At 37.4% G+C, this 23,922-nt stretch overlaps 5 protein-coding genes across 8 annotated transcripts; 4 read left to right on the plus strand and 1 right to left on the minus strand.

Moving 5' to 3' along the window:
- The first annotated feature begins 418 nt into the window (after positions 1-418).
- On the plus strand, positions 419-2,220 carry LOC111453146 (purine-uracil permease NCS1-like). The gene has a single exon (XM_023094159.1). The coding sequence runs from the start codon at positions 504-506 to the stop codon at positions 2,199-2,201; it is 1,698 nt and encodes a 565-aa protein (XP_022949927.1). The 5' UTR covers positions 419-503; the 3' UTR covers positions 2,202-2,220.
- A 1,072-nt stretch (positions 2,221-3,292) lies between these two features.
- On the plus strand, positions 3,293-3,956 carry LOC111460652 (purine-uracil permease NCS1-like). Its single transcript, XM_023103901.1, has 2 exons — positions 3,293-3,355; positions 3,411-3,956. Exons 1-2 carry the CDS (start codon positions 3,293-3,295, stop codon positions 3,954-3,956), a joined length of 609 nt encoding a protein of 202 aa, XP_022959669.1.
- A 1,044-nt stretch (positions 3,957-5,000) lies between these two features.
- Positions 5,001-6,984, minus strand: LOC111449052 (flavanone 3-dioxygenase 2-like). The gene is made up of 3 exons (XM_023088898.1): positions 6,646-6,984; positions 5,585-6,166; positions 5,001-5,513 (listed from the first exon to the last, which is right to left on the minus strand). Exons 1-3 carry the CDS (start codon positions 6,925-6,927, stop codon positions 5,265-5,267), a joined length of 1,113 nt encoding a protein of 370 aa, XP_022944666.1. The 5' UTR covers positions 6,928-6,984; the 3' UTR covers positions 5,001-5,264.
- Positions 6,985-11,538: 4,554 nt separating this feature from the next.
- Positions 11,539-14,197, plus strand: LOC111450928 (caffeic acid 3-O-methyltransferase). Its single transcript, XM_023091162.1, has 4 exons — positions 11,539-12,037; positions 12,138-12,474; positions 12,692-12,756; positions 13,610-14,197. The coding sequence occupies exons 1-4, from the start codon at positions 11,627-11,629 to the stop codon at positions 13,907-13,909; spliced, it is 1,113 nt and encodes a 370-aa protein (XP_022946930.1). The 5' UTR covers positions 11,539-11,626; the 3' UTR covers positions 13,910-14,197.
- Positions 14,198-15,367: 1,170 nt separating this feature from the next.
- On the plus strand, positions 15,368-23,309 carry LOC111445052 (paramyosin-like). 4 transcript variants are annotated; one of them, XR_002710784.1, is made up of 11 exons: positions 15,368-15,846; positions 16,296-16,493; positions 16,592-16,714; positions 16,863-16,903; positions 16,987-17,155; positions 17,608-17,773; positions 17,858-20,445; positions 20,536-20,667; positions 20,750-20,865; positions 21,168-21,693; positions 22,355-23,309. XR_002710784.1 is itself a non-coding variant. In XM_023083262.1 (10 exons), exons 1-10 carry the CDS (start codon positions 15,766-15,768, stop codon positions 21,403-21,405), a joined length of 3,852 nt encoding a protein of 1,283 aa, XP_022939030.1. In that variant the 5' UTR covers positions 15,368-15,765; the 3' UTR covers positions 21,406-21,947. The 4 variants fall into 4 exon arrangements, 2 of the variants coding, with proteins under 2 accessions (XP_022939030.1, XP_022939047.1); XR_002710785.1 differs by lacking the exon at positions 22,355-23,309 and adding an exon at positions 21,949-22,119; XM_023083262.1 differs by lacking the exon at positions 22,355-23,309 and having other exon boundaries at positions 21,168-21,947.
- The last annotated feature ends 613 nt before the right edge of the window (positions 23,310-23,922 follow it).

Raw genomic sequence — 23,922 nt, forward strand, 5'->3', positions numbered from 1 at the left:
GGGTCACGACCTCATGTATTTATAGATGTGTATAATGAACATTACATTCCAAATCATAGATTTGGTAACAAACCATGAAATCATAGATTTGGTAACATACTAAACTAAATTATCTTACTGCATACATACAGATATGACAAGTAATACTATCTTAACTCTTATCATCAAATTAATAACATAGTATTAGAGTCAAGCCCTTAACTTAACTCTTAACCTAGTTAGAGTAGTAGTCGAGTTTGATCAAGGGGAGGTTGTTTAAAGACACAATAGGCTTTAGTGGAGGTTCTATGGAGTAGTTTGTTCGAGAAGAAGATTGTTAGGATTGATTAGCATGTGTTAGAGATAAATTAGGATCCAGAACCGGTGAAGTATTTGAAGATTTAAATTATAAAAAAATAGATGCATGATTCATTAGAAGCACACAAATTATTATTTTAAAGTTTATAGCTTTTTTGATCTTGGAATTCTCCACCACTCAATTCTCAATTCTCATCGTCTTAGAAATGATCCGTTCTCGATTTCAATTCCCCATCGGAATGTCCAGAGATGCCGCCGTTAACCTCCATCTCCACCACCACAATTTCCGATTCCCCGCTTGTCTTACTACTGTCCGCCGCCACCCCACTGTCTCTCTGCTGCAGTTCTCTCCGATAACCCCCAAATTACTTCTCAGACACCGCTTCAACTCCAACACTAACTTCATTCCTATGGCCTCCGCCGCCGACAACCCGACAGACAACACTCACGTTGAAAATTCTGGCAGCGACGATCTCCGGCCTACGATGCCGGAACAAAGAACGCTTGCCTGGCCGGAGATGGCCCTGCTCTGGATCGGCCTCGTCGTCGGTGTTCCAGCGTATTACCTCGCCGGAAGCTTAGTCGATCTGGGAATGGCGTGGTGGCAGGGGATAGCCACCGTAGTCGCCGCCAACGCTGTAACTCTAATAGCCCTAATTCTCACCGGTCATCCTGGTACGAAATACGGCATCTCCTTCCCTGTTTTTGCCCGATCGTCGTTCGGAATCCACGGCGCTCACATCCCCACGCTTCTCCGAGCTCTAATCGGCTGCGGTTGGTACGGAATCGAAACGTGGATCGCCGGCGAAGCTATATTCCTTCTACTGCCGGAAAGTATTAAAAATTCTTCATTTTCACAGGTTCTTCCATGGCTGGGAACTTCACCTCTGGCTTTTACTTGCTTTTTAGCCTTCTGGGTCGTTCAATTAGCAAGTGTTTGGAAAGGAATGGATGGAATTCGAAAGCTTGAAACAATTTCAGCTCCGATTCTTGTTTTTCTCACAATGGGTCTCTTGATTTGGTCCTGTGTTCGAGCCGGTGGATTTGGGCATATGCTTTCTTTGAACTCCAAATTATCTTCCTCTGAATTTTGGGCTCTGTTTTTTCCTTCCCTTACTGCTAATATAAGTTTCTGGGCCACTTTGGCTTTGAATATCCCTGATTTTACTCGCTATGCCAAGTCTCAAAAGGATCAAATCATTGGCCAATTGGGGCTTCCGGTGTTCATGGGGGCGTTTACTTTCGTCGGCGTTGCTGTCACTTCCTCCACCGGAGTGATTTTCGGACATATAATTTCGAACCCAATTGATCTTCTTGGCCATATTGGGGGTTTTGCCACTAAGGTTTTGGCCATTTTTGGGATTATTTTGGCCACTGTCACCACCAATGTCGCCGCCAATGTAGTGGCGCCGGCGAATGCATTGGTCAATCTCAACCCTTCTTATTTCACTTTTACAAGAGGGGCGCTTCTCACCGCCGTGATTGGCATTGTGTTTCAGCCGTGGAGGCTTCTGAGCTCGAGTGAGAGCTTTGTTTACACTTGGCTTGTTGGGTATTCGGCGCTGTTGGGGCCGATTGGCGGCGTCATGGTGGCGGATTACTATTTCATTCGGAGGAGGGAACTGATTGTTGAGGATTTGTATTCTTCGAGTCCGACAGGGGCTTATTACTTCTCCGGTGGGTTTAATTTGACGGCTGTGGCGGCGCTGGTGGTCGGAGTTCTGCCGGTGATTCCTGGATTCTTGGAGAAGGTAAAGCTTGTGTCTAAAGTTCCTCAATTGTTTACAGTGATTTACGGGAATGCTTGGTTTATTAGCACCTTTATAGCCGGATTTTGCTACTTGGGTCTCTCTGTTTTGTTGAAGCGGCGAAAAGTTTCTAGCTGGCTTGGGCCACAGCTTTGAATTTATTTTTCATTTTTTTCATACCATATTGTATATTTATGTTACTGTATCGAGATCGTCAAGAGTTAGTCGACTAAATCTCAAGACAAGGATCCACCTAACGTCATTGTAGTTGATAGAGGTATAGAGGTCACTCCCATTGTGAGTATACAATACCAGGAATAAGAAAAAATCATCGTGTAATCTTTAATACTGAATTGTCTTCGTAGATAAAATTTGTATTTTGTGCCTCGTTGGATGATTTAGGGTTGTGCCCTAGTTATGATTGGTGTCATCCAATCATTATGTGCGTACTATTTGGAGGATTCTTGACTATCATTTGGCAGTGATAATTAGTAGACACAGAGGTCACTCCCACAGGATTATGGTTATATGTGGACTACGAGATAATCATCGACTAAACTTAAGTAGTGAATGATTTCGTGTGACAAGATTTGTATATGTCATAAAGTTAGGTTATTCACGAGGTCACATGTCACCTATTTGTATATATGCATGATTAGGATCGATAGCAACGTCTACATAACTAGATTACCTGAACCCTGATGATTCAAATCATTGTGATACACTTACAAGAACTAGGTCACATGACACCAATGATTTAGAGATGATCAGGCAAGGTAAATGATATGAACCTAATCATCGAGATAAACTTGGAGGAGTTATATTACATAAATCTCGAGTTAGCTGCAAGGGTGTTTTCAAGTGGTGTGGGTTTGGAATTAAGTGTAAATATTCAAAACACTTTTATCTTTTTAACATAAGTGAGTAAAAAACAACACCAATATAAAGGCTTAGTACACATCACAACAGGTTGAGACAAGAATAGAATGAGACAACCTTAAAAAAAATATCAACTGACACGAACTCTCCGCCGCCGTCTGCCGCTTCTTCACCTTCTCTCTGCTACGCTCCTCTCCGATCATCTTCAAATTAGTTCTCGTATACCTCGCTTCTGGGCTCTGTTTTTTCCTTCCCTTACTGCTAATATAAGTGCTTGGGCCACTTTGGCTTTGAATATCACTGATTTTACTCGCTATGCCAACACTCAAAAGGATCAAATCATTGGCCAATTGGGGCTTCCGGTGTTCATGGGTGCGTTCACTTTCGTCGGCGTTGCTGTCACCTCCTCCACCGGCGTGATTTTTGGGCATGTAATTTCAAACCCAATTGATCTTCTTGGCCATATTGGGGGGTTTTGCCACTAAGATTTTGGCGATTTTTGGGATCATTTTGGCCACTGTCACCACCAATGTCGCCGCCAATGTGGTGGCGCCGGCGAATGCGTTGGTCAATCTCAGCCCTTCTTATTTCACTTTCAACAGAGGGGCACTTCTCACCGCCGTGATTGGCATTTTTTTTCAGCCGTGGAGGCTTCTAAGCTCGAGTGAGAGCTTTGTTTACACTTGGCTTGTTGGGTATTCGGCGGTGTTGGGGCCGATTGGCGGCGTCATGGTGGCGGATTACCATTTCATTCGGAAGAGGGAACTGATAGTTGAGGATTTGTATTCTTCGAATCCGACAGGGGCTTATTACTACTCCGGTGGGTTTAATTTGGCGGCTGTGGCGGCGCTGGTGGTCGGAATTTTGCCGGTGATTCCTGGGTTCTTGGAGAAGGTGGAGATTTTGTCAAATGTTCCTAAAATGTTTAGGGTGATTTACGGGAATGCTTGGTTTATTAGCACCTTTTCGCCGGATTTTTCTATTGGGGTCTCTCCAATTTGTTTAAACGACCAAAAGTTTAAGCCATTTTGAAATTTTAGAATAAATTTTTTACTATATTTTAGTGTAAATCTACATTATTATATTATACATTAAAATTATAAAGTTAATTACGGCTGTCCAAGATGGGCCTAGGCCCATAATCATCCAACATTGAAATGGGCCAATATAGAAACCCAATAAAAATTATAAGGTTAATCACGGCGCGTCCAAGTGGGCCTAGGCCCATAATCATCCAACATTGAAATGTGCCAATATTGAAATTGTCCATGTGGGCCTAGGCCCATAATAATCCAACATTGAAATGGGCCAATATAGAAACCCAATGAAACTGGGCTTCATCCATGGCCTGGATAATCGAAGCAGCCCACATTGACCTCCAATTCAGTGTCCGAACGCGTGTATTAAACTTCAAAAGTCAACCTGATTAAATAAATTATAATAATTGATAGAAAAACCGTGGGCCCACGTTTGACGTGGGAGGTAAAAACGACATCGTTGGCGATGGCTAGCTAAAAGTCAACTGGAGGATGGACCAGGTATAGGGTCAACGGAGATCAGGTCGAAGTCAAGAGCATGAGGCTACACGGGTCAAGCCACCACCGAATCGGAATAAAACAGCCGGACTTGACCCGATCCTGGAAATTTGGCATTTCCTATTTGAACCCCATATTTTCCAACATTTTATCAATAGTAAAAAATTAACGACTTTTGACTTTTTGACTTCTAATATCAACTTTATCGATATACAATAGATTTTTTAAATTATTTTTTAAACGTGATTTTATTGCATGTTACCAAATGAGGTCTATTTTTTTTTTTTTTTTTTTTTTTGTGTTGAAATTATGATTCCTCAATTAATTAAACTATGTTTGGGTCGGTTAATATAACTTCTTAACCAACCGAAAAAAATGTCTCCCGTGCAAATGATTCAAATCAAATAAGGCAAGTTGCTAGATCTTTATTCTATCAAGCGCCTATACCAACAAAGGCGATTTGACTCGGGTTTTCCTTCCAAAGTGAAAGCAACAAAAAGACGACGAAACTTTTTTTTTTTTTTTTTTATTATCGGCCGAATTAATTGATCCATACATTAATTATTTTATTATCTCAAATTATTATTTTTCACATTCCAACAACAAAACACAACAATTTTCCATATACATAATCTAAGTTGAGTAAGTGGAACCATAAACTAGGGTTTGCTTGGTTTTTTCTCTTTTCCAACTTTACCCTTGAGACCCAAAAAAAAAAAAACATATTTAATTCCCTATTCCCATTTTAGCCCTTGACAAAATATGAACACCCTCTTTGCATCTCTCCCATTATTGTACTAATATGTCAATAAATAATTTTCCTAGACTCTAAGAAGTTCTTCCTCTTAGGCTCACGAGATGTAATGTATTCAAGGAAGGTGCCAAAATCAGTGTCTTTGTAACGCCTTGGATTCTCTTCATTCACCAGCTTTGGCCACGGCTTCGTCGTTGACCGAAAAGGAAGGCTATGTAACGAAGCCACTGAAATTCTCAGTTCGTTGGCATTCACCACGACTCTATGTAGAACGCTCTTGTACTTTCCATTACTAAAGATCTGCAACGTTTTTAGGGTTCAGGAATTAGGGTTTGATCAGAAACGAAAGATACGAAACAAACAAACCCTACCTCGAGATGATCGCCAATGTTGACAACAAAGCAATTAGGCAAAGGTTTAACATTGACCCATTTTTGTTGGTGATGAATTTGAAGCCCTTCAACTTGATCTTGAAGGAGGAGTGTGAGGAAGCCATAATCAGAGTGTGGTGGCATTCCTAGGGTTAGCTCTGGCTCAGGACATTGTGGATAACAATTAACTACCATTAGTTGACTTCCATCTTCAAACTCTTTCAATAATTCCTCTTCTTCTTTCTCCATAGCTCCCAAGCTTTCGAGAATTGCTTCGACTAGTATCAGAAACAGGCGTCGGGTTTGCTCGGCGTAGGTCGATGCCGAGTCCTTGAAGGCGGCGGGAGAAGACGGCCAATTGGAGAGAAGCTGGTGTAGATTAGGGTTGCAAGTCAGCTTCAAGAAGTCCCTCCAGTAGAAAACAGTGTCTTTGGTTTGGTTGAAGCTTGTACCATAACGTACGGTCGCATGCATGTCGGATGACATGTATTTGGCTCTTTCCTCATATGGAAGCTCGAAGAATTTTGAGCTAACTTCTCTCATGCTTGATATCACTTCGCTTGAAATTCCATGGTTTATCAACTGCACATGATATCAAATTCGCACCACGAGCGAATAAAAAGATTAAATTTATCATAACTTGTTAATCACGAACGGGTTTTCAGTTCTACGTGAGCTAATAAACTTGATCTGATAGAATAAGTTACTAACTTATGGAACAACTATAAAAGAATCGGCGGTAGTTGTCAAATTATGGCTCACGTTTTGTGTTTATGGATTAAGTTTTATGCTTTAATTAGGAAGATTGTCGGTGGTTCTTAACTTGAGAAGAAAGTTCAGAAAATTAGTTAATGTTTTCTTCACAGTAAATACTTACGAGATGTATGCTATTTTCAAATTGAAAAGCTAAATGCTCAAGGTTTATTCGTTCCAAAAGATCTCTCCTTTCAAGTTTTTCCTTTGTTTTGACATATTTTGATCGTGAGTCAAATCCAACATTTTGTACTAATTCACGTACGAAAATAACAAGAGATTAAATTTATTATAACCCAGAACCCTACCTGAAAGAAGCCATAATCTTCGCAAGCTTTGGAGAGGGAATGGAGGACGTGTCGGCGGTTAGGGCCACAGAGTTGGTCGAAGTCGATGACAGGAAGCTCGACGGCGCCAATCACATTAGGGTTGTCGGATTTGCAATCGGCAGGGCGGTCGGAATTGGGGAGAACATATTTGAGAGGGAGCTTATTCAATCCCTTGTCAGCCAAATTCTTGACACCCTTTTGGTACACTTGAGTTTCTGATACAATGGTATTCTCCATCTCAGCCGCCATTGCCGGAGACATCTTGAAAAGCAACAAAAACTGGAAAAAGGGTTTGCTTAGAAGGGATTTGGTGAGTGTTTAGTGGAGAATTGGAGGCAAAAGCTTCATCTATATATATATATATATAGAAAAGGGTAGTTTTGGGAAACCGGAAATGGTATTGGGAAGGGAAGAAGTGGGTTGTAAAACCGTTGACAAAATCCAGTCAGAGACGCAGAAGCTAGAGGGAATGGTAGGGACAAGAAACTGACGCCACAGCCGCTGAAAAATAGCTTCATTCATGGAGCCTAATACTTTGTCCTAATGGAATAACGCGGCTGACTTTTTCCGGCCCCTAAGACAAACCTAGCTTAGGCCCCACCCTTTTGTTCTCCTATTGTCCTCGCCCGGTCGACATAAACGTTCCAACTTTTAATTTGAACGTTGGTCCGACATACTGACTGTTGGGAGGGAGTCTTACATTAAGAATTAATGGGATGATCATGAATTTATAAGTAACGAATCCATCTCTATTGGTATGAGACATTTCGTGGAAACAAAAAACAAAGTTACGAGAGCTTATGTTCAAAGTAGACAGTATCATATCATTGTGAAGATTCGTGACTCCTAACATTGACGTGTTAAGTCATAGATATCAGTTTTTTTGTATAATATAATATTACAAGTAGAAGATTCAACATTAGACTGGTAGAAGAGTATGCTAAGGACCAGCTAATTAATATCTTTATTTGGAAAGAAAGACGGAGAATCTTTGAGTACTGGGGTTAGCAAGTCTGATGGGAGTCCAGTCCTCTTTTGATGGGACCAGACTCCAACTTGTTTCTTCGAGAATAATTTATAATATGAATCAATTAGGGTTCGTAACTCGAAATTATTGAAGGATACATGATCACTTCGTTCAATGATGGATAGACTTTAGTTGAATCTATCTCGAACCTCCTATTTTTCTCCCCTTTTTGCAGTCCGTTTCAATGTATTGAATTGAAACGTCAAGATAGGTCCCAATGTCAACATCTCCATTTTGTTTTACATTGAGTTTTTCTTTCTCCTATCATGTGTTCTTGTTATCTTCTTCCTTTTGATATCTATAATTGCATCAAATAGGTCACGGGTTTTTAAATTATGATATCAATCAAATCATGTGCCAATTTCTCTTATTCGTACTATGAATATTACCCTCTCAAACCTTCATGAAAATTACATAAACTAATGGGTAAGATTAAAATTTTTCTAACTGAATTTCGTTCACGTTTCTTTATCGATTACTATTAAAGTCCCAAGAGCTGTTACTCAAATTAGACAATATCATATTAATATAGAGGGTCGTGGTTCTTAACGTGATATTAGAGTCATGTCAATAGAATCCTCAAATGTTGAGTCTTGAAGGTATACTCTAGCAAAGGGCGTACTTTGTTCGAGAGAGTCGGAGCCTCGATTCAGGGGAGACTGTTCGAGGGCTCCAAAGAAATAGTCTCGAGAGAGACTCTATGGTGTACTTCGTTCGAGGAGATAATTGTGAGAAATAGTCCCATATTGACGTCTCATAGGCTTTCTAGGAAAACCGAAAACAATTATGGAAGGTCGTGGTTCATAACATATCCTACTTTATCTATCAATTTATAGTTCGATACTCATCCAAATCATAAGATAACTTAAAAAAACGAAAAATTTCCTTAAAAAAAAACTACAAAAAGAGAGATTGCATTAATAAAATTATTAACATTTTATAACGTGCAAGTAATGTTAGTTTTTACATTAAAAAGAAATAACTAAAATTAAAAAGTCAAAGAGTTGACCTAAAAAATCATAAACCAAAATAGCTACGTACTAGATTATAATAAAAATAATTAAGTATGATTTAATACGTAGCATGCAAACTTTAGGATATAAAATATAAATGAATTAATCTATATAAAATAAAAAATGTCACTTTAATTAATTAATTATTTATTTATTTATGTCACTCAGATGATGCCAATAATGTAACCTAATTTAATTTGATATAAGTCCCATCACCCTCAAATTGCTTGTTTTCTTTTCTTTTTATGCTTTTTTTTTTTATTCCTATTTACTATTTTAGTTATTATTTGTTTGTTTTTTTGCTTCTTTGTTCATTGAATTTGCACTATTTTAGCATTTATTCTTTGCTTTAATACTTTATATTATAATTCTATAAAGTTAAAAGTTATCATGATTTGTGTAACTAAAATTATTATATATTAAAATGGATTTAATTAATATTAAGTTGATGATGATTTAACACGGTTTTGAGGATGGTGGAGCACAAAGTTTCGAACTAATTCCATTTTTAATTAATATTATTACATATTGAACTTGGTCAATTAAAATTTAGTCATTTTTTTAATGTCATGTGTAATAAAATATTTTGTTTTTAATTATGAGCTTAGTTCCACCCATTAATTTTAATCTTTGATAATTATTTTATTTGTTAGTTTTATATTTTATGAAATTTGTGCAATTTTTTATTATGATTTTTATTCTTCCAAATATTTAAATTTTTAGTCATTTTTTTATTAGAAAAATTTCCTTATTCGGGTGCCAAACAGGAAAAGAGAGGTTATGAACCAATAAAAAGCTAAGGTAAAGCTTTGGAGTCGACCCATTGGTTGGGAGGAACCAACGAAAAGTTAGGGTAGAGATTTGGAGCTGACCCATTGGTTAGAAGGAACTTACGAAAAACTAGGGTAGAGTCTCGAAGCTGGCCCGAGCGAAGATCTAATGATGTGATTAGTTTTGATGGAATTAGATGGTTGATTTGTTCATAGTCAGTCTTACTATGGGCATGTGCTCGTGATTGGTGATATTCTCATCCCTAGTTTAGTTCTTTTTTGACCTAATTCGAAAACTAATAAACGAAAGCCCTAAATAGGTCGTATAAATATCATTCTTTAACTTTAGACTTACTTAAATTCTATGTGCTAGCGTAAGCATTAGAGTCGATTTTTCTCTTTTATTTTAATGTTATCGTCGTGTTAAGGTCCATTTTCCCTATTATTTAATATTTTAAATTTAGAAACATTGGGCCTATACTATGGACTAATTTTCTATTGGGCCTATACTATGGACCAATTTTCTATTGGGCCCTTAACTAGGCCTTAACTTTTGGGCCTGTCATAAACCGTCATTTAAGGATTATTGGAGGGCATTTTTGACATTCATGTAAAAATTATGTAAGGCTTGCAAAATAAGAATTAATATTAATAGTATAAATAAAATAAGAATTATTCACTAATTTTTTTCTTAATATTACATAGTGTGTCAATTAATTATTAATTAGGTTAGATTTGATGAATTTTTTTTTTTTATATATATACATAATTTATTTTCTTTAAAAATGAGGTTTTTTTCCTTAGTGATAATTGTTCGAAAATAGTCCAGCATTGTTTAATAAATATTGTCCATTAATTACGCATAATGGAAAATTAAGAGGACCGGTCATAACCACGTGGCCAATGGGTAAAAATATGTGGTCCTCTTAATAAATAAATTTCCATTCAAAGGAAAATAATTTTTTTTGGCTGCCAACAAAAATTCCATAAACTTTATATCAATAATACTAACTTAAAAAAATAAAATAATAAATATAGGTTTTTAAAATACCGTAAACTTAAAAAAAAATCATTAATATCTTTTAATTTTTTAATTAAAATATTTAAACGCAATTTTAAATATTTCTAATTAATTATTAAATAAAAAAACTAAATCTAAAATTCAAAGATATATATGAATTTGGTTAAATTGGTTTTTTTTTAGAAAATAGGATTCATAACAAGAAGGGTATACATCAGTGATGTCATCTTATGTCTAACTCAATCATCTTAACTTGTTCAGATACATTTATTGGGAATTCACCCATGTGTCGATCATCCCAACGGAATATCTCGAATATCCATCCATCTGAATTTTCATTGGGCATTTGACTCTTCTGTGTCCATACGAAACCATTATGTCTAACTCGATCATCTTGACTTGTTCAAACACATCTATTGGGAACTGATCCATGTGTCAATCATCTCAACGGAGCATCTCGAACATCCATCCATCTGAATTCTCATTGGGCATTTGGCTCTTATGTGTCCATACTAGACCATTATGTCTAACTCGATCATCTTGACTTGTTTAGACACATCTATTGGAAACTGACCCATGTGTCGATCATCTCAACGGAGCATCTCGAACATCCATCCATCTGAATTCTCATTGGGCATTTGACTCTTCCGTGTCCATACTAGACCATTCTCGGCATCTCCCGATAGCAGACATACCCGATCCAACTCAACTCAAATTTCAATTTTATAAAATTTTAGTCATTAATCTAATATTTAACTCTAATTTTTTTAAAAATAACCTCAAAGCCAACTCAATTTACTCTGAAGATTAAATTATTTTTGATAACATATGTTAATGATGAGTGATTCGTATGAGATTTTAATTATTAATGTTTATGAATTTTTTAAATAATTGAAAAAATAACCGGAGTTGGGTTGAACAGTGAACTCAGATTGGATCACTAATCAACTAATCCAAAATGTTAGACAAATTTTAACCAACACAACGCGGCTAAGTGTACACCTCTGGTTAAGAACTTGATGGCTAGGTTTTTGTTCTCTTCCCAAAACGGACGTGTGGTCCTTATAACTCACCAATCTTCCACATCCTGATAAAGCCTAGTACCGTCGTCGTCAATCTCAAAATCAAAATGGTGGTCGGAAAGGAAAATCCGCCGATGGAGAAAGAATCCGCCAACACCGTTGCCGGAAGCGAGAGTCATAAAAGAGCGAGGCTAGCCATACTAGAGCTCGCGAACATGATCAGCGTTCCGATGTCCCTCAATGCCGTCGTCCGTCTCAACATCGCCGACGCTATCTGGCAAGGAGGTTCCAATTTTCCGCTCTCCGCTTCTGAGATCCTCGCACGCGTGGTTCCATCCGGTGGCGACGCCGATAATCTCGAGCGAATCCTCCGTATGCTCACTAGCTACGGCGTTTTCGAAGAGCATCTCAACCCTAACTCGTCGGACCGCCGTTATTCCCTCACCGACGTAGGAAAAACTCTGGTCACCGATTCCGATGGCCTCTCTTACGCGTCGTACGTGCTTCAGCATCATCAGGTCCGTGATTGTTGCGTATTTCAGATTTCTGTTACAACAGATTAGTTTCGATCCTTTGGCCGTTCTGATTCTTAATTTCTAATTTCTGTACCGTGTACAGGACGCGCTTATGAGAGCGTGGCCAAGAGTGCACGAGGCTGCGATTGACGCTAGTACGGAGCCGTTTGTCAGAGCTAATGGCGAAGCAGCGTACAGTTACTACGGGAAGAATGAGGAAATGAACTTGTTAATGCAGAGAGCGATGGCCGGCGTATCAGTGCCGTTCATGAAGGCTGTATTGGACGGCTACGATGGCTTCGGAGGCGTGGAGAAATTGGTCGACGTCGGCGGCAGCGCCGGTGATTGCTTGAGGATGATCTTACAGAAATATCCTCACATTAAGGAAGGAATCAATTTCGATCTGCCGGAAGTGGTGGCTAGGGCTCCCAGCATCCCCGGTGAGCATTTTTGTGATTAATTAACGTCTATAGCTGTGATTATGGAGCTTCATTTTTAATTAATTAACATACTTAGTTGTAATTATCATTACTAAATTAATTAACGTATTTTAATTATTTATTATTCGTGGTTTAAATTAAAAAAAAAAATAGCAATTTTTATTTTAATGGCGATGTATGTAGCGAAAAACTGAGTAGCTGTATGCTAAACTGACAGGGGTGACTCACGTTGGAGGCGACATGTTCAAGTCCGTCCCCACCGGTGACGCTATTTTCATGAAGGTACGTGTAGCTTTTGCCTTTTTATTTTCTGTAAAAACCCTACGGATTTTAATTTCCATTTCTCGCACGTGACACTGGGCCCTCCCAGTCTCTCAGCTACCTACTAGAACAATAAATAATTTTGCCTCTTAAAAAATACAAATTAGTATTTATATATTTGTTACAAAATAAAATTTAAAGACTGAATTATTAAATTTCATAAAAGTTTAAGAGCCAATAATATTTGTTGACAAAAAAAATGTTTTTAAACCTACTCTAAATGAAAATAATATTTATATAATTGAAAAATAACTATAAAAATCCAATATTGATAGAAGAAAATATGTATTCTAATTTATCAATTTAATTGAGTAACATAATAATATTAAAAAATTTGTAGGTTAAAATATTACTTTAGTTGCCTCATTTTAAGTTCATGTGTAAAATTTAAAATGATATATTATTATTTTATTATTAAAATTTTAATTTATTTTCTATGAATTTTAAAAATATGTTTTCTTGTTTTTTTTTTTTTTTTGCATGATTATTATTATCATTTAATCAATTTTGATCTGACCAATTAAATTTAAGATTATGAAGAAAAAAAAGTGAAAACTAAATGAAAAATGCAAATACCAAATCTGTATTATTCAAAGCAAAATAGGTATGGACTTTGTCGGTAGGAGTTTTTTTCTTTTTGGAAATAAAAAATATTTTTAAAAAAATGGACAAAGAAGGAGAAGAAAATGGTGTAAACTGACATATTTATGTTTTCTTAAAAGAAATGAAATATATTATAAATAAATGACACAAAATAAACACAGTTTTCTTTTGAAATTGGATTGAAGAGCTTTAATTGTGAAGTTTTGGGCAGTGGGTTCTGTCAACATGGACGGATGATGAATGCAAGATGATATTGGAGAACTGCTGCAAGTCTCTCCCGGCGGGAGGGAAACTGATCGCCTGCGAGCCGACGGTGCCTGAGAAGACGGACGACAGCCACCGGACACGTGCCCTCTTGGCCAACGACGTATTCATCATGACCATTTACAGTGCCAAAAGCAAGCAGAGGACTGAGGATCAGTTCCGGCAGCTGGGCCTCTCCGTCGGCTTCTCCGCCCTGCGCTCATTCCACGTGGATTACTTCTATTGTGTGTTGGAATTCGAGAAGTGAAGGTTTGGATGTTATTGGATTGTTTTGGATGTTATTGGATTGTTTTGAATGAGATTGCAGAGAGATTTAAGATTGGGCTATTTACAATTGCCAAATATTTTGATTAGTATTCAAACAATGGGTGTAGTGGAAGATTGGTTGGGTTGGGTGGAGCAACCTAACCCCCCTCACACACTCTCTGATTTTCTGTCGTCTTCCTCATTGTGGGTTCCAGCCATGGCCCTCCCCTTCCCACCAGTATTCACCCATCCCCATTCTAATGATATCTTACCCACATTTCCATTTTCTCATCTTTTGCATTTGTTATTTTTATTTGTGATTTTTTTCCATATTAATATCCAAATGAGTTTTTTTTTTTTTTTTGGTTGCTGAGGATGGAGGATTACTGGGAGTGAATCCCCGTTCGTTAATTTAATGGGAGATCCTGGGTTTGTGAGTGAAGAATACTATCTCCATTGGTACGAGACCTTTTGGGGAAGCCCAAAGCCATTGGTTAATTTAGTGGGAGATCATGAGTTTATAAGTGAGTAATACTATACACCTTTTGAGGAGATGTTTATAAGTGAAGAATACTACAGGCCTTTTGGGGAAATTCAAAGCAAAGTCACGAGAGCTTATGCTCAAAATGGACAATATCATATGGGTTTATTAGTGAGGAATACTATAGACCGGGAAGCTCAAAGCAAAACCATGAGAGTTTATACTTAAAGTGGACAATATAATCGTGATTTCTAACATGGGTTACTTTTGTCACATCCATACTAAGATAAGCTAACTTAATCTAACATTTTTTTTCTTTTACTTGTTATTTTTTACGGTCTTGTTTATATCGAGACAGCTAAATCAATATACATGATTTTTTGTTTTTATTTTTATTTTTAAATTTAAGTATAAAAAATCATTAAAAAAATTTGATTTCCATTTGATCCATAGGCTTCAAAATATTAGGCATTCACTTATTAATTGAGTTTAGTTTCAATTTGGTCGTAAATTTTAAAATATTACCTTCTTATTTATGAGTTTTGAGTTTAATTTTAAAGAAATAAATTCCAAGAGTAAAAAGTTGACTATTTTTCAATAAAATAAATACAAAAAAAAAGGAAAAAAAAAAAGAAAATGGTTATTTGTTGCGTTTTATTCTGAATATATTCACGTGATTTCCATAAATTTATTACGACTTATAATTATTTATTTATTTATTTAAAATGGAGAGTCGGTTTCAATTCGGTGCACCCGAATAAACGCCAATGGCCTATTCACCCACTCTCGTAGGACCCAACTTTTCAAATATCATCCAGCCAATAGAACAGCGCCACGTGTAAGAATTATTCAGCGTGTCTTACAAGCACCACGTGTCAAGTAGTGTGAGCGAGTTCTGAAGTTGTGTATTCGCAACCGTTTAGGAGCGGAAATACTATATTTAAGAGAGAAGGAAAAAAAAAAAAAAAAAAACGGATTTCGGCTGTTTTCGAGATATTTGGTAAATGGTAATGGCTTCTTCACTGTATCGTCTTCTTCACCAACTATAAATTCCATATCTAATTCTCTCTCTTGCTTTTGGGATTCGCACATGAAAACGCTTTAGCGATTGTGGAAAATAATGTAACACCCTCGCAACAATGACCAGCTAGCGAACGCTCGCTTTGTCTCTTTCTCTCTCTAATCTCTATCGGCTCTCTCTCTTCTTGTCTGTTGTCTTGTAGTCATAGTTTTTATCATACTTTTTTCATTTTCTTTCTCTTCTTGGTAATGACGATGACGGTGAAAATGGGGTAGGGATTGGAGGAGTTTCTGCGCCTGATTTGATTGAACAATTGGGTGGAAGAGAGAGAGAGAGAGAGAGAGAGAGGGGAAAAATGTTCAGGTTGCACAGGAACCGACAGGCGAAATCAGGGGAGAAAATTGATTTCAAGTTCTCCAACTTCAAGGCACTCCAGGTACACGTTTTAATGCTCCCTGTTTTGTTCTGATTGCATTTAGTGAAGCGTATTGAGTTTGTTTTGAATTCCCCTAATTTTTATGGGATTTGGGGATTTGATCGAGTGTGATTTGGGATCCTTGTTCTGGTAATGGTTAATGGTGTTAGATGGAGACTGTTGTGATTGATTAGAGGAATAAAATGAGAATTCCGTAGAAAGATTTCTGGGTTAATGATAACGATGTAGTCACTGAATCAATACTGTCTGTGATCTGGATGAACAGTAAATGGGAGTTACTTATGTGGTCAACGTTATTAATTCTTCTTTATTGCTGTCTTGGAACGTAGCTCGGGAATTGGGTTGTCATTTTGGTGATAACTGATATAAGTTGACTCGGTCATGGAGATATCACTCACTGCTGACTGCTCTTTAATTCATCCTTTTTGCGGCTTGTATGATCATCACAGGTACCTAAAGGTTGGGACAAGCTATTTATATCTGTCGTCTCAGAGCAAACTGGGAAGACAATTGTCAGGTCGAGCAAAGCATCTGTTCGTAATGGAGGTTGCCAATGGACTGAATCTCTATCAGAATCCATTTGGGTTTCACAAGATGAAATTTCAAAGGAGTTTGAAGATTGTAATTTCAAGCTTGTTGTGGCCATGGTATTGCCTGACCTTTGTTGTTTTCGTAACAATCTTTTGTTTCAACTTTAGCTGCTATTCTGTAATTTCAAGCATTTAAATTGAATCTACAATCACAGGGATCAGCAAGATCTAATATTCTTGGTGAGGCTATGGTCAACATGACAAATTACATAGATTCTAAATCTTCTTCTGCTGTCTCACTTCCATTGAAAAAGTGCAATCATGGGACTAATTTACAAGTAAGCTCCAGAATTTGAACATTCATACAGGATGTAAACATTCGTGAAATCAATACTGGGAATCAAATTTTACGATTCATTCTCAGTATAGAACTAATAATATCTGAAGCTACTGGTCATATTCCACAATTTTCCGTCTTGTTTGCAGGTAAAAATCCAGTGCCTAACTCCAATTACAAAAGTGAGGAGGTCTGTATGATGGGATGGCTTTGTTCATTGTTGTTGATACTGGATTATATGTGTAGCCTTTAAGATTCGTGAACAATTTTCAGGAGTGGAGAATTGAAACAGACAAATTCTTCAAAAGAAGACTCGAAGAAAGAAGGTCATGACTCAGATAGCTGCTCAGATATTACGGATAGCCAATTGTCGAGGAGTATTGGATCTTCCTCTGGTGCAGATTTATACTCTAGCTTACACTCCGGAGAAGGTAGCAGCAAGGTAAGATCGTATTTGCCATCACAATTTTTCTATCATCATGTTTGGTCCCCCTACTATGTTGAGCTCTGTTGCTTGTTTAATTGAGTTTCTGATAATATTTGGCTTTAATCATGGTTTTAGGTTACCATTTTCATTCTTGAGATGTTGATTTTGGATTACCATGTTCCTCATCTAGACCATGGTACCATGCAGATTCATTAATTGATCAACATATTTTTCGAACATTTCACAAAATTCACCTCGCTAATTTTATTTTATTAGTTAGATTATGTAACAGCCCAAGCCCAAACCTACTGCAAGCAGATATTGTCCTCTTTATACTTTCGCTTCCAAGCTTTCTCTCAAGGTTTTTAAAATGAGTCTATTAGGAGATGTTTCCTGTCCTTGTAACAAATGATTCGTTCTACTATATTATAACTAACATATTTATATATTTTTGTATCTGTTTGTAGGAAGCAAGCTTCTCTGCTTCCTATTCACAGCTGAGCAATGATTCATCTGAGGTTTACGAATCCGTAGAAAATGACGCTGCAAAAAACAATTATAGTGATATGCGAAGACAAGACTCTGCGAGCTCACAGAATAGTTTATCACCTAATTCTGTAATTACTGGTTCAGGTAATCATTCTCAATTTTTTTCTCAAGATTTTGCAATATCATCTTCAATAATGTCTCATCTTTCATGTTAAAACTTTTTGGAAGCAGCGGAAGCAACGACTGTTCTGGAACTTCGTGCTGAAGCTAAGTTGTGGGAGAAAAATGCCCACAAACTGATGGCTGATCTTGATCAGTTGAAGAAAGAGTTTTCAGATCAATCCCAACACCAGGAAAGTTTAAATTCTGCACTTTCAGCAGCAAATGCAGAATGTGATGGTTTGAGAAAAGAACTTGAGCAACTGAAACTGGTGACTGAGAACTCAACACAGAGACAAACAATCATTGAGGATTTGTCATATCAAAATAATGAACCACTCATCCTAAACGAATTGAAAGATGAACTGAAGTTCCTGAAAGAAACTAATGCTGATTTAGCCGAGCAGCTAAAGAGAAGCCAAGAATCCAATATTGAGCTTGTGTCCGTCCTTCAGGAGCTAGAAGAAACTACCGAAAAGCAGAGATTGGAGATAGAGGAACTTTTGGCACAACACCGAAAAGATAATGATATCGAAAATATTATTCAAGAAAACAAGGAATTGATGATTCAGTTAGAGCATGTGAAAGAATCAGAGAAGAATCTTCAATTGAAGGTAGAGCTACTAGAGAGAAACTTGGAGGAAACAAATTTTGATTTAGAGAAATGCAAGGTCTCAAACGAACGATTCCCTCAGGATATAGACAAGGAATCCGATGGTACGCTACATTCTGAGGAGGAAATACGGTCCTTACAATCTGTAAACACAAATCTAGTGAAGGAAATTGAAATGTTGAAGGAAAAAGTGCAGGAGCTAGAAAAGGACTGTAATGAGTTGACGGATGAGAACATAGATCTCTTGTACAAGCTTAAGCAAGCAAATAACGATGCTAAGGGAGGAGGTTTGCCTTTTAACTCCTCAGGTGGTAAGCCTTTATCTAATTCCTTTGTTAATTTTGGATTCGATACAATGAAACACGAACATTCTACACAAAATCTAGAGGAAAGTCCTGAAGGGATTGAGAATAACGATAGTTCATTCAATAAAAAGCTAGAGAGTGCGAAATTTGAACTGGAAGTCAAAGTTGAAGAGCTCAGTAGGGAATTGACTGAGAAACAGCTGGAGATTGAAAAACTTGAGTCCAGCATTTTGTCCAAAGAAGATGAGATTAAGATCCTCGGAGATTTGCATACTGAATTGCAAGCTAAGTATGCAAATCTTCAAAAAGAAAAACATGAGATCGAGGAACAGATGGAAGTCATACTTGGAGAAAGCGATATCAGCTTTAAATGCATAAATGATTTGCGAAATGAAGTAAAGGAGCTTAGAAACAGTGTGGATTTGCATGACTCTGTAAAAATTAAATGTTCAGAGCTTGAATGTGAAAAACGAGAATTTGAACTTCGTGTATCTCAGATGGAACAAGAACGCATACAGTTGTCAGAACGCATATCTGTTTTGGAATCTCAACTAAAATATATGACAGACGAGAAGGAGTCGGTTTGCCTCGAGTTAGAGAACTCTAAGTCTCTTGCTGTGGGTCTCCAAGATGAAGTTGATAGACTGAGACTCGAGATAGAGAAGGGAAGTGTTGATTTGAAACAAATGTTGAATGATGTGCAAAACCAGTGTGCAGAGGCTCAAGATCAATGTGAGTACCTGCAAAGAGAAAAAGATTTGCTTCAGAAATCAAATGGAGAGCTGAAGAAAAAGAATTTTGAGTTACATGAGCGTTATTTACGTTTGGAATCGAAATTGAAGGAGTCACTTGAAAGGTCTGCTCATTATTCCAAAAAAGTTGATGATTTGGAGCAGTATCTCTCTCTTGGATTGGAGGATTTCGCCTCAAAAGAAAGATTACTATCTTCGGAACTAAGTTCAATCGTTGAAGACAACATAAAATACAAAGAGAAATTTGCCACGTTTGAAAGCTTGTACAATGAGACATATTTAGAGAAGGCAACTGAAGCTCAAGAACTTCAAGGGGCAGTCGTGCACCTGACCAAGCAACTTTCATCTATGAAGAATGATCTCAACATCATGCAAATGGAATCTGATGAAAAGTTAACAGCTTTGATCAATGAGCTTTCCGTGTCAAAACAAAGCCAAGGAACACTGATAGCCGACCATGAAAAGTTACTGAAGCAGTTGGAAAATTACAAATCACTCGAAGTCAAACTAAAGAACTCTGTCAATGATCTTGAATTAAAGCTTTCTGTGTCTGAAAAAGAACGAAAGCAGCATGAGGAAGAACTAACTAACTTAAAGGTAAAAATGGCACATTTTCAGGATGAGGTTTCTGAATCGAGGAACAAGCTCGAACAAAAGATTATCGATGAATTAGAGGAGAGCAAACAGAGCGAAGTTGCCTTAAAAGAAAATGTTATGAGAATAGGGAGTGAATCAGTAGTGAAAGAGGCATCATTTACTGGGAATGACGATTTAAGCAATGAGCTCTACCAGATTAAGAGAGTAAACAGTAAGTACCAACAGAAACCGAAAATACTGGATGAGAAAGATGAGTGCCTAAAAAGATGCCAATCCCTTGAAGCAGAACTGAGACAATTAAAGGAGGAAAAACGGATCCAGCGGGAGTCTAGCAGTGTAAAGGTTCATGGTCTTTCCAAAACCAACGGCAAAAACACGAAGCTTCTAATAGTCAGTCTCTTTTACTATTCATTTAGATGTTGATTTTGACTTCCAAACTGCTTAAAAGAATTCTGAGTGCTAATTGTTTGAATATAACAGAATGATGCGGTAAAGACTGTTGGTCAGAATCATAGTGGCAAGAAGAAGCCTGCTTCAAAGACCAGCCAATCACATGAACAAGTGAAAGATCGTAAGGACCTTAACAGCAATCAATCTCATTCTCAAGTTAAGGTAGAAAATGCTGGCTTTTTAATCTGTCCCGATATAGTTGACAAGGATGCCTTTGTAACTTGTTAATTTCTTGTCCCTATAGGATGATAGTGAATATGATATTCCTGAAGCTGAATCTGTTTCAAGAATTCAGTTGCTCGAAAAGGAACTTGCTGAGGCTTTGGAAGCAAACAAGAAATATGAAGATCAGCTGAGCAGGTAGGTTCATATTTGTTACATAACAACAAAAACTGTTTTACTTAAGCGAGTGGAATCTACTAAATTATTCATGATTGGCTGATCATCAGGTCTAGCATATGATGAGCCAAAACTGTATAAGAAATTTATGGCTATCCTATAGTACTTTCGACTGAAGTTTCACATAAGCCTGGAAAACAAATTTGCCTCCGTTCACTTTCAAATGCCGTACACGTTATTCATTGTACAAGGACCTTAATTTTCATAGCTTTATATGTCTCCCTCAATCTGAATTTTCCCATATCTCTTCGCACTATTTTCAGGCTTGTTTCAGACAATCAAAAAAACAAAGAAAATTCTCCCATATCATCAGTTGAAGGTGATGCAGTGGCAAAGGAAGGATACGAAAGCATAAACTCAGTTCTCGAGGCAGAGTTAAGAGACATTCGTGAGCGGTACTTCCACATCAGCCTGAAGTACGCTGAAGTCGAGCAACAGCGTGAGGAACTTGTTATGAAGCTGAAAGCAACCAAGAGTGGGGGAAGGAGATGGTTCTCATGAAAGTCCAAAAAGTGCATGTTTTCTCTTTACTTTGTAAATGCACACCAGACTCGGAGGCTTCTCTGAAGCCATTTTCAGTTCTCAAATCATGATTTCAATCAAGACTCGCGATTGAATCCTGCTGGAACACTGGTCTTAGTCTTAGGCTAACAGCAAGAGATTACTAACATGGAAGAGTGCATGGTTGTTTGAGAAGGGAGAGACGGAGAGTGTGATGATGACCAACCTGAAGTTGAAGAAATCAGACAGCTCTGCTCCGATTGTTTCAAACAAGTTATTTTGTATAAAGTAAGGCAATAATTTGAAACATACCAAATTCTAATTGTATTTTTGACTACCATGCCCCTATCTTTTTCGAAGAGCCATACATGACTACTCAACTCTCCTGAGTCGTTGCCTTTTCTAGATTTTCCCCTCATATAATAGTCTGCATAGTGGTGATGGCGTGATTCATGTTGGAATTTGGAGAGAGAAATAAGATGTAAAACAGATTTGCATACTTCACTTGGAATCGAGTAATATATTCTTCTGTTGCTTCCTCAGGTATCCATTTGTCTTGCTAACCTCAGCAACTCTAACCAGTGATGACCGCAGCCTTCTCCAAGTGCCAGGCATTACGCCATAGAAACTGAAAATGAACTTTCAGGACAAACTACTATGTTACTCTAACAGTCTAAGCCCACTGCTCACCCACTGCTCACCGTTTTTGTTTTTTTTAGGCTTTTCCTTCCAGGTTTCCCCTTATGGTTTTAAAACGTATCTGCTAGGGAGAGATTTTTACGCCTTTATAAAGAATGTTTCATTCTACTCCCCTTATCCACTTAGATCTTTAGAAGAGCCATGAACAGTACACTCTTGAAGTGACACAAGCCACTGAAATGATTCAGTTGATTTAATGTATATGGTGCATACTTGATCATTTTGCTGAAAATAATGTGAAATTTGGCAGGTTTGTAGGAACACCTCAGTTGGTAGGAGGAGCAAAAGCCTAATGAAGGCGTTGAGAGGAAAATGCAATCCCGAAAAGGAGCAAAAGAAGGTGGTGTGGTCACACTTGGAACAGATTAAGAATGTGGTAAGAGTATATCCCCTGGAAGATGCTGAATTTGTTCGTGCTGCCTCCATTTATCACTGTTTTTTTCTTCTTCATGTCCTGCTTTCTGCTCACGTTTCCTTTTTAACAAAAGAAAGTGGCCGCACACCGCTCTTGGTGTCACGTCAGTCTCTTGATTCCCTTTCTTCCCTGCCCTGCAAAGCTTCTATAACAACGAGTGCAGCTTCTTTATCAAACCCTCTTTACAACTGCACCCAACCCCACCACCAATTTCTCTCATGCCCCTCTCTGCGGCCACCCTAGCGGTGGCCAGCGGCGGTGGAGCTTCCATTTCAGGTGGAGATTGTGTGAAGTTTACTGTATTGTTTTTCCCCCATGCTCAACTAGTTGAGTCGTGGTAGTGAAAGAGGAGATGATATAAAGGTTTCTTGAAAGTTTGTGTGTCTTCTTCAGTGGGGCCAGAGGAGATGTTTATGACTTCCTCTGTAAAGGGCAACTCCCATCCTTTGGCATTCTCCAAATTCCCAGAAATATCTCACTGTTCTTCGCTTCTCCTGATGTGGGCATCGAGGAAGTTCTGAACTTTTCGATTCAGTGACTCGGATTATGCACTATTGTTTTACTCTTGCTTTGCTTTGCTTTCTGATAATGCATCACTTGGTGGTTGCTTATATATGGCTATGGGTATGGCTATGGGTATGGCTATGGCATGCCCTCAGCCCCCCTGAGTTTTAAGAATGCATTGTACTTTTCTCTCATGTCTCAGTGAGTGATTTGAAATCTCTCTTTCTCTTTGGGTTGTTGGAATTTTGAGATGAATAGTTTGATTATAAGCTTCTTGGTTCATTTTGCAGAAGCTCCTTGGTTTCAGTTTTTTTTTTTTTTTTTTTTTTTTTTTTTTTTTTTTATAAAAAAAAAAATACTCTTTTTGCTTTTTTGTTTTAAATTTGAATTTAGTTTGTATTAGTTCCTGGGATTTTAAATTTTACATTTTTGGTTTTTGAAATTTAAATTTAATTTTTATTTGAAAGTTTCAAAAAAAGAAAAATGTTACTAAATATTTCACTCTTAACACACAAATAATATACTAACAAATTTTTAAAATTAAAAAAAAATGTCGAGATTGAAATAAAATAGTTTGTAACCCACATATGATTTATACACTGCCAGCCAAATCAATTAAGACACATCATAATTTCTACTCCAAAAGTACAAAATTGATTTATATATTTAAGTATAACTAAAATTAGTAATAAAATCATTCCTGCATAAGCACTATTTTATGAAGAAAAAAAAAAGACAAATTCCCGATGCTTCTGTAGTCCGAGTCGAGTTGACTCAACTAGATAATCTCAACCGAGGAATAGATGATAGAGAGCAGTTTGAGACACGTGGGCCAGTCAGCTCTAGATGCTTCTGTAGTTAGAATCGAGTTGACTCAATTAGATAATCACAACCGAGGA

Source organism: Cucurbita moschata, unplaced genomic scaffold (assembly GCF_002738365.1).
Source record: "Cucurbita moschata cultivar Rifu unplaced genomic scaffold, Cmos_1.0 Cmo_Scf00001, whole genome shotgun sequence".
Taxonomy (NCBI): domain Eukaryota; kingdom Viridiplantae; phylum Streptophyta; class Magnoliopsida; order Cucurbitales; family Cucurbitaceae; genus Cucurbita; species Cucurbita moschata.